At 56.4% G+C, this 10,150-nt stretch overlaps 1 protein-coding gene across 3 annotated transcripts; it reads left to right on the top strand.

Moving 5' to 3' along the window:
• Window positions 1–3,004: 3,004 nt before the first annotated feature.
• Window positions 3,005–8,304, top strand: PNMA5 (PNMA family member 5). Of its 3 annotated transcripts, XM_010378248.2 has the most exons (4): window positions 3,005–3,088; window positions 4,364–4,493; window positions 5,173–5,248; window positions 5,429–8,304. In XM_010378248.2, exon 4 carries the CDS (start codon window positions 5,551–5,553, stop codon window positions 6,895–6,897), a length of 1,347 nt encoding a protein of 448 aa, XP_010376550.1. In that variant the 5' UTR covers window positions 3,005–3,088; window positions 4,364–4,493; window positions 5,173–5,248; window positions 5,429–5,550; the 3' UTR covers window positions 6,898–8,304. The 3 variants fall into 3 exon arrangements, with proteins under 3 accessions (XP_010376550.1, XP_010376549.1, XP_010376548.1); XM_010378247.2 differs by lacking the exons at window positions 3,005–3,088; window positions 4,364–4,493 and adding an exon at window positions 4,933–5,072; XM_010378246.2 differs by lacking the exons at window positions 3,005–3,088; window positions 4,364–4,493 and having other exon boundaries at window positions 4,936–5,234.
• The last annotated feature ends 1,846 nt before the right edge of the window (window positions 8,305–10,150 follow it).

Below are 10,150 nucleotides of genomic sequence, written 5' to 3'. Positions count from 1 at the left end.
CGCAGAGGACTTGAGGGAGGAAGCCTGATCAGACAGGAATGTGTGCTGACTGTTGCAGTCTCTGACGCAGCCTGTGAGTGCAAAGGGGAGAAAGGGATGTTGGTGCCAGTCAGCCCACCCCCACCGCACAGCCAGAGACCAGCCACTCCCAAATGCAGGGCCTGAAGCATCTCCCCTGCCCAGTGTCACAGCCCATGCTCTCCCACCCCTACTGCTGCAGCTCAGAGCCCTTCACTGCATCCCCCACCTCCACAGCAGGAAGCGCCTCTTTCACCTTGGTGTACAGCCCCTGATGGCAGAACTTACAGCTGGAGCCACTCCAACCATCATATGCAACCCTGCAGCTGGATGCGCCCACCTCCTCTTTCCCAGCACTTGACCAGGAGCCCCCTCCCTAATCCCATCATCCCTGCAATCTGGCAATCCCCTCCCACACCTCCCGTGTCAGCAGCCAGGAGTCCCCTTCCCCCACAGTCAGAGCCCCTGTCTCTCCCATAGTCCCCTTCTGTAGCCAGAGGTGCCCTGCAGCCAGGAGCTCACCCCACCCAGACTCCTGCAGCAAGGAGACCCTCCTCCCCTCTCCTCAGGTTCCAGACCAGGACCCCCTCTCGCACCTACTGCCTGGGGGCACAGCGATCTGGCTCCTCCCCCGGGTGCCCTCGGCAACTCTGGGGTCCCGCTGGTGCCTGCTCTCTGTCTGCAGACACTGCAACCACCCATGGGCAAATGCCACCTTCAGGCTGTGGAGCCCACTCCAGAGACCACCTCGAGGCCCTGAAACAGGAAGGTGGAAGATCACGCCTCAGCAGTGCATCAGGGGCTGCACAGGGCAGGGATATGTCAGGTCGGCTGTACGAAGGGCACATGGGCTTCCAACTTCTCCCAGAAGGCTCAGATAGATGAGGGAGAAAAATCTCAGAGTCTCCGGGGGAGGCAAATAGCTAGACAGGGGGAGGCATCCATGTTGCCCTGGGAACGGAACCTGCATGGTAAGGGCTTGATGTACCAAGGCTTTGAGCCTCCGGGGGCAACAGGCCCAACCATTGACCCTCTACCCTCAAAATGGCCTAGTGGAAGTGTTGAGAGAAAAAGGGGGTTGGAAACTGGCGGAGAGAAAGCTCATGCTTAGGGGCAGGGTCTGGAAGCTGGGAGTTGGTGGACAGCCAGGTACTAGGACTCCAGACTAGGTCCCCCAAATCACTACATTCACAGGCCTCAGTAGCTCAGAGGTGACTGAGGCAGAACCTCTTTCCGAAGCATCACCTTCTGTGATGTTGTGATACCAGGCAGCTAAGCAATGGCTTCCAGCACTATTTCCTTGTCACATGAAGGAGATTGATTTAATGGACTCTCAATGGTTTTTTTTTTTTTTAGACAGGATATCAGCCGGGCGTGGTGGCTCACACCTGTAATCCCAGCACTTTGGGAGGCCAGAGGTGGGCGGATCACAAGATCAGGAGATTGAGACCATCCTGGGTAACACGGTGAAACCCCATCTCTACTAAAAAATACAAAAAATTAGCTGGGCGTGGTGGCAGGCGCCTGTAGTCCCAGTTACTCGGGAGGCTGAGGCAGGAGAATGGCGTGAACCCAGGAGACGGAGCTTGCAGTGAACAGAGATTGCACCACTGCACTTTCAGCCTGGGCTGGAGAAGGAGTAAGACTCCTTCTCAGAAAAAAAAAAAAAAAAGACAGGATCTCACTTTGTTGCCCAGGCTGGAGTGCAGTGGTGCAATCTGGGTTCACTGCAACCTCTGCCTCCCAGGTACAAGCGATTCTCGTGCCTCAGCCTCCTGAGTAGCTGGGATTACAGGCCTGCACCACTACACCAAGCTAATTTTGGGATTTTTAGTAGAGACGGGGTTTCACCATATTGGCCAGGCTGATCTCAAGTGATCTGCCCACCTTGGCCTCCCAAAGTGCTGGGATAACAGGTGTGAGCCACCACACCTGGCTGAAGAAGGTGACATCTGCAAATATCTTGCTCAGTGACCATCAATTTAAAATGTTGTCTGCTTTTAACATATTTATTAAAACATTACCAGAAAAGCCTGTTTTTGTGTTTTTTTTTTTAATCACAAAGAAAGAAAAACAAATATATTCTGTCACTAAAGGTCCATAACTTCTGGCCGTGAAATGTAATCATAGGCTTCAGACCCTTGCTCCACGCAGCCTGGGCAGGGATATGCAGCAAGTAACCCAGCTTTCAGCGGAAGGAGCCCTGCCTCAGATCTCCTTACTCAGAACCTGCATTTTTTTAAAGATTACCAGGGAATTTATGTGCACCTTGAAGTATGCTACCTGTGCCGCACCCACACCCTTTTCTGGAACAGCACTTTCGGGCCACTGCAGGCCCCAGGATCTTCCCTCTGTGGAAGAAACCTGCTTTGGGAAACGACAGGAAGCAGCTTGGGTACTAGGTGCGTAATATTTGGTCGTGAAATCAGGAGAATAATGGGAGAATGGAATATTTTCAGTCATCTGGCTCTCAGTGAGCAGTGAAGAAAACTAATGCCCTTGTGAAATGCAGGCGTTAGCTGTATTTTTTGCCCTCCTCCCCTAGAACACAGTCCAATAAAAAACGGGGACTATGAATTTCAGGTAGCAAGCACACTCACGTGGCCTATACGTTGCACGGGGTGTTTTGCACCCGGCCCTTCACCACAGGCTTGGGACGCCACAGTTCCCCTCCAATGGGGAACAGCCACAATGGCTGCTGGGCCAAATGGCACGTGGCGAGCCTGGCTGCCACCATCGTCCAGCCAATAAACGACAGGACTGGGAGCTATTCTGCAATGTAAGTGGCTCCCAGCTGGGCTTGCATTCTCTGTCCTCAAAGGTGCAGGCTGACTCGGGCTGGCACGGGGGGGCGGGCTGAGGAACCACCTTGCGGGAAGTAGGAGAGTTTATGTCACCAGTGCGCAACCGTGAGAGGGCCGTGTGCACTTCCGCTGGGGGAGTGGTGTCATCTCCAGACAACCTCTTCCCGCCACAGCCTCGTGGCGCAGTCGGCGCAGAGGCAGCAGCCGCCATAGACGTGTGGTGGTCGCGCTGCGCGGGAACACCGGCTTGGAGGCACCTCCGGCAGGTACGGAGCTGGACCCCGGGCTCAGACAGCAACCCAGATTACGGGGGATCCCCCCAATAACCCTTACTATTTTCAACGGGGTCTAGGGGCTGGTGGCCATAGGTTTCCATGGAGGCGGGATCCCACTAGATCACACACAGCACCCCGAGGAATCCCTGCCATTCCCAGGCAGGACTTCAGGGAGACCTGGCCGGACGCGGGGGCTCACACCTGTCATCCCAGCACTTTGGGAGGCTAAGGCGGGTGAATCACCTGAGGTCAGGAGTTGGAGACCAGCCTGGCCAACATGGGGAAACCCCGTCTCTACTAAAAATACAAAAAGTAGCCGGGTGTGGTGGCACACGCCTGTAATCCCAGCTACTCAGGAGGCTGAGGTCGGAGAATCGCTTGAACCCGGGAGGCGGAGGTTGCAGTGAGCTGAGATCATACGCTACTGCACTCCAGCCTGGCCGACAGAGTGAGACTCCGTTTCAAAAAAAAAAAAAAGAAAAAAAAACTTCAGGGAGACCTATTCCACCCTCGACCCTGCCCGGAGACACTGCAGTCAGGACAGTAGCTCTTGGCCCTTGCCCTTGAGGGAAAGTGGCTTCGAACCTTCCCCTCCTAGATTCTGCCTGCTTCCACTGGTGTCGGTGGTGTGGGTGTATGTAAATAACAGGGTGGGGATTGGGGGGAACAGGGAAGTGGAGGTAGGCGGTTTGGGGACATCAGTTAGACTTGCATGGAGGTAGGAGTTGGACTTGGTGAGGGGGCAGGGCTTGGGGTAGGAATTGGACTGTGGGTGGGGGCAGGGCTTGAGGCGCGAGTTAGACTTGGGTGGTGGAAGGAGTTGGACTTGGCGGGGGGCTAGGCTTGGGGTAGAGGTGCAACTTAGTTGTAGGCGGAGTTTGGCAGCAGGGGTGCAAGTTTTGAGGTGGGGCTTAGGAAGGGGTGCAACATGGCTGCAGGGGCGGAGCTTGGGAGGGAATGGAGTTTGCAGTGGGGGTGGGGCCACAACCTTACCTTAGGATCCCTTCTGCCCTAGCAGCAGGCCCCCCGCCCCCCTCCCCGCCCCTCACCTCCCACCCCTCTCACCATTCTTCCCCCCACTCCTCCTTCCCCCCCACCCCTCCCCCTTTCCCCCCTCCTCTTCCCTCTGCCAGTTGAGCAGTTTCTTCTACCCCTGCACCAGGGTCCTAGTGGACACCTATGCAGAATCTGAATTGGCATGGCCTGAGCAGGGACATGTGTGTGGGACAGAATCACAGCAAAATACCTGTGCTTTGCCTTGGACAGATCCAGTGAAGCAGGAACCATCACGCCTGAGTCAGGAACTGCCTAATTGGATAGAGTTGAAGAGCAGAGCGACTCTGAACTCACTGTGTTATTGCAGCATCTGCGCTGCCAGCAGGGCCAGCCCAGAAAGGTGAGCAGCTGTGAGGTGGGCCCTGTTGGGAGGGCCTCTGGAACCCCGGCAAAGAGTGTGGAGAGGGGACTGCCTGCCAGCTTTCACAGACTCTGCAGGGTAGGGCCATCTCTAGGGCAAGAGTTGTTGGTTTCCTGCAGTCTGGCAGTGGGGACCTTATCTGGGTCCCTTTTCTGCCTGATTTCAGCTTCCACACAATTGAAACCATGAGCTCCTGTCCTTTCAGCACTCACTCCTCATGCCCACCTTGCCTTCCCTCTCCCACCCTCCTTTTTGCTGGGAAGCTTTATTGGTTGGAGGCCAATGACATCACCTGTTGCTTCTCAAGGACCTTAGCCTTACCACATGGCACTCCCCTGCAATAGCAACCCATGGTCCATGGTATTCTCTGTATCCATGGCAACACTGCAGCTTGTCACACGATCTCCACACCCACCACTCTCATTGCATTGCGCAGAGCTCGGCCATCTTTCTCATCTGTCAGGCATTCCTGAGAAAGAGGGTCACTCTACCTCTCCTGCTGCCAGCCTTCACTCCAGCAAGGAGGGTGCTGGGTGACCTGAGCCCACATAGCCCTGAGTGAGCAGTGAGGCCATCTCCTGCCGTCTTCTGCCTGGAGGGCTTGTTAGTGTCCCCAGATGTCAGGCCCTCCCTCCTGACGTTGGCCTTTTCACTACAGATACCCGAAGCACACACAGCAGAGTCCTCTGGACTTCGAGGAGGAACCCACAGCAGGAGGAGGTCAGCAGGGAGTGGTGAGATGAGGAGATCTTTGCCTGGGGAGAACCTCCACACTCTACCCTCCCCAAAATAACTTGGAGAACCCTGGGAAGAAGGGACTCCATCCCTGCTGGGGGGTGGGGGCAGAGGAGGGGTGCTTGGGGGTGTAGGTTGGGGTGGGCATTCACAATGCTCTCATCCCATTTGCTTTGCAGGCTGTGGAAACCTGGGACCACTTCTACCTTCCTACGTGGCAGTGACTCAGAGTTATTTGAGTGCTGTCAAACTGAGCTGATTGCTGCCCTAGTATTAGATCAGTCCATAGAAAGTGGGAGCAATGGCACTGACACTGCTAGAGGATTGGTGCAAGGGGATGGACATGGACCCCAGAAAGGCCCTGCTGATCATAGGCATCCCCGTGGAGTGTAGTGAGGTGGAAATTCAGGACACTGTGCAGGCAGGCTTACAGCCCCTGCGCGCATACAGGGTGCTAGGGAGAATGTTCAGGAGGGAAGACAATGCCAAGGCAGTCTTCATTGAATTGGCTGACACTGTCAATTACACTACTCTGCCTAGTCACATATCAGGGAAGGGGGGCTCCTGGGAAGTGGTGGTAAAACCCCGTAACCCAGATGACGAGTTTCTCAGTAGACTGAACTACTTCCTGAAAGATGAGGGCCGAAGTATGACAGATGTGGCCAGAGCCCTGGGGTGTTGCAGCCTCCCTGCCCAGAGCCTGGATGCAGAGGTCGTACCCCAAGTTAGACCCCCACCTTTAGAGCCTCTGAAAGAAAGTATGTGGTACCGGAAACTGAAAGTGTTTTCAGGAACTGCTTCCCCTAGCCCAGGTGAAGAGACCTTTGAAGACTGGCTAGAGCAGGTCACTGAGATAATGCCCATATGGCAAGTGTCTGAGATGGAGAAGAGACGGCGTTTGCTGGAGAGCTTACGAGGGCCTGCTCTGTCAATCATGCGGGTGCTCCAGGCCAACAATGACTCCATAACTGTGGAGCAGTGCCTTGACGCCTTAAAGCAGATCTTTGGGGATAAAGAGGACTTCAGAGCCTCTCAGTTTAGGTTTCTGCAGACCTTTCCGAAGATTGGAGAGAAAATCTCCACTTTCCTGCTGCGCTTAGAGCCCCTGCTGCAGAAAGCAGTGCAGAGGAGCCCCTTGTCAGTGCGCAGCGCAGACATGATTCGTCTGAAACATCTCTTAGCTTGGGTCTCCATGACCCCCGCCCTCAGAGGCAAGCTGGAGCTCTTGGATCAGCGAGGGTGTCCCCCCAATTTTCTGGAGTTAATGAAGCTTATTCGAGATGAAGAAGAGTGGGAGAACACTGAGGCAGTGATGAAGAAGAAGGAGAAGCCATCAGGGAGAGGCCGGGGGGCCTCTGGTAGACAGGCAAGAGCAGAAGCCAGTGTCTCTGCACCTCAGGCCACCGTGCAGGCAAGGTCTTTTAGCGACAGCAGCACCCAGACTGTACAGGGAGGCTTACCCCCATTAGTGAAACGCAGGCGGCTGTCGCGCAGTGAAAGCACTAGGGAAGAAGACTATGGCCAGGCCATGTATCCGAAGGCTGAAAACCAGACTCCAGGCAGGGAGGGGCCACAGGCTGCAGGAGAGGAGTCGGGAAACGAGGCAGGGGTTGGGGCCACGAGCCATCCCAAGCCCTGGGAAACATAGGCTCAGAAGACCCAAGCACTCCTTCCCCTGGCAGGCAGCAGGGATATTTGAACAAAGGGAAGGGGCAGCTTACACTAACAGGGAACTTGATTGGGGCAGCGGGACAGGGAAGCCAGGTCAAGATCAAGCCCCTTTACTTTCCACCAGCTGGAAGGGACTTCACCAACCAAGACCAAATAGCATCTGGTTCAGTGGGGGCCGGGCCAATGGCCCCCAACAGGTACAGGAGACACAAGCAGGGAACCGCTACACTTAGCACAGGGGGTGGCTGGGCTTCAGATGGGGACCCCAACAAAGCAGGGACTGAAGAAAGTGTGGTTGGGGGCTCTGGCCTGGTCATCTGGACACCCCCAAATATCCACCCTGTGAACTTTGAGCTGAGAATGCCCACTGGCACCCAGGCCATGTGGGACCTGGAGGAGCCTGCCTGGGGCCTGCCTCTGCCAGAAGGAGCCAGGGCTGCTGAGGAAGAGCTGTGGGGAAGAAGTGAAGCCCGGCAGGGGAGGCTGCAGGGTCCAGCCTGTCTTTAGGATCATCTACACTGCATGAGGGGAGCCCCAGGAAGGCAGCATTCATGAGCCCCTGCACCAGTGAGGAAGAGAAAGAGGAGGAGAATTAAGAAGAGGATGATCAGGAGGAGGAATAGGAGAATAAGGAGGGGCAGGAGGAAAAGGAGGAGGAAGAGGGGGAGGAGAAGGAGGAAGAGGGGAAGGAGCAGGAAGAAGTGTGAGAAGAGAGGACTTGTTGGGGGTGGGTAGTTGTTTTTGGTTTGCGTCATCACCAGGCCCAGGCTCTGCTCACTGCTGTTCCGTGTCAAGAACTCCACCTCTGCTTTGCCGGCCAGCAGCTGCTTGTTCTCTTGGGGATGTTTGTGTTTCTATCTGAGCAGCTCCTTTCCAGAGTACCCCAGCGCAGTTCCAGGAGACAGTGGGAAGGAGGCATGGCAGACGCTCACCTTGTGACCGTGACCTCGACTGCAGGAGGACGAACCAGACACAGGACGGAGCAGGGCTGCCTGAGGCTCCCCAGGAAGCTTTGTGCTTTGGCGTTCCACCCCTGCTGTTACTCGTGACTCAGTTTCCTCAACTTGGTGGGGTGTTCCCTGCTATGTTTTCCAGCATCCTGTGACTGTCCTGTGCAGTCTATAAGGCAGGACCCTGCCCCAGTGGGTGGGCTCAGGAGGGGGTTACCTGAAACGAGTACACATTGCCAGAGCCCACAATCCTGGCAAGAGGTGGATCCTGGGGCCCTGTGGAAGGAGGGATGTGGTAGGGGGAGCCACACTGAGGGAGGGGCCTGGGACTTGTGACTTGCAGTGGTTGTTTGCAGTTTCTGTCTGTGTTACAATTCCCTTCTCTTCAGCGGTTTCAGTTCATGTTTCTCTTCAATAAATTTTGTTCAGTGTTCAGTTCATGTTTCTCTTCAATAAATTTTGTTCAGTGTTCCAGCAGTGTCTTGCCTCTTCTGTATGAAATTGGGGTGGGAGGTGGTCTGCTGGGGACGGGGCCACAGTGGCCAGGCTGACATTGGGGTGTGTGTCCATGAGGACCTGTGGGGTGCCTTGGGCTGCATGGAGCCTGGTGACAGGATGCTAGTGGTCATGAGCAGTGACCGGTTGGGTACTAAAGGCACTCCAGGTGCCCTCAAGAATAAGTGGGTTGGCCGGGCGCGGTGGCTCAAGCCTGTAATCCCAGCACTTTGGGAGGCCGAGACGGGTGGATCACGAGGTCAGGAGATCGAGACCATCCTGGTCTACACGGTGAAACCCCGTCTCTACTAAAAAAAAATACAAAAAACTAGCCGGGCGAGATGGCGGGCGCCTGTAGTCCCAGCTACTCGGGAGGCTGAGGCAGGAGAATGGCGTAAACCCGGGAGGCGGAGCTTGCAGTGAGCCGAGATCGCGCCAAAGCACTCCAGCCTGGGCGACAGAGCTAGACTCCGTCTCAAAAAAAAAAATAAAATAAAATAAAGAATAAGTGGGTTGGACATTGAAGGCTGGGCAAGGCGCAGCAGGTGGGCCCCAGGCCCCTGATTCCTGGCAGCACTGTAGGGGTGTGGCTCAAGGCTTCCGGAAGGGTCAGAGAGGCCATGTGTGCAACCGAGGGCAGCAACCAAGGTCAGAGAAGAACCCCAGGAGGGCCTGGACAGGCAGTCAGAGGCCCTGTGAAGAGCTGTGTGCAGGACTCAGGGGGTGGTGCAGGGGCTGCTGTGTGCCCACCCTCCCAGATCAGCCCGCAGGTGGCCAGCCTTGGCCTAGCCACTGAGGGATGTTTGGGGATAGTGTGTGTATGATGACCAAGGGACAGAGTGTGGGTCAGACAGGGATCCCAAGTGCTCATGTCTCAGGGAGGGGGAGATGAAGGGCGGGGGGAGCTGCACTTCGTCCTGGGTCCTGTCCTGCTCTCTTCCCAGTGTGCTGGGGGGCGCTCAACTCCTGTGTCCTGGGAGCAGGCAGTGGGCCATAAGCAGCAAGTCCAGATGGCCCTGGGGAGTGACCCCTTTCTGTCCTGCGTCCCCGAGGCCCTCTGAGCCCTGGATGCTGCCTGAGGAGGGCTCCCTCAGGGTGGACAGTGCTGCTAATCCGAACACCCCTCCTTGAGCACTGGTGGAAGGGGCAGTCCTCAGTGGGGACCTGAGGATCCTGGAACCCGCCCTCCTGAGCCCTCCTGGAACTGGCTCTCTCTCCCAACAGGCCAGGGAGCTCACCACAAATTGAGGGTAGTCCTTGATCAGCCATTTAACTAACCCAGAGTCTGTGGGCGACAGGACTGGGACAAGTGATAGGCCCCTCCCTGCACAAGTGCGGGGAGGGGATGGGATCATTGACTTGGACCTGGTGAGGGTCTCCCGGAGCTCACTCAGTCTGTGCCCACACGCTTCCTCCAGCTGTTCTGGAGCACAGAGCCTCCGACCATCCCCTTGGCTCAGATGATAGCCAGAGTGCCCCAAAGCAGCCTGGGAGCCAGTGCTGGGAATGGGTGGCTGCCCACCTGGGCTGAGGAATCCTGGATCTAGGCGACCCGTCTGCTTGAGCAGAGCTGCAGTCAGCAGGGCTGCAGGGCGGCAGGGGCCCTGGGAGACACTAGGCATACACAGGCGAGTGCAGGCGTGGGAGGGGTAGTTTTGCGGGGCTGTCGGGGAGGGGCAGGGGCAGCAGGTCCCTGGGGCTGGGTCTGCAGCCTCCTCGGCCTGAAGGTGCCTAACCAGTGTCTCAGGGACCCTTGTAGTGTGTCCCATCGGGGTGCCCTGCGGG

This window comes from Rhinopithecus roxellana, chromosome 7 (assembly GCF_007565055.1).
Source record: "Rhinopithecus roxellana isolate Shanxi Qingling chromosome 7, ASM756505v1, whole genome shotgun sequence".
NCBI classification, from domain to species: domain Eukaryota; kingdom Metazoa; phylum Chordata; class Mammalia; order Primates; family Cercopithecidae; genus Rhinopithecus; species Rhinopithecus roxellana.
This window is presented reverse-complemented; position numbering and strand designations above follow the sequence as displayed.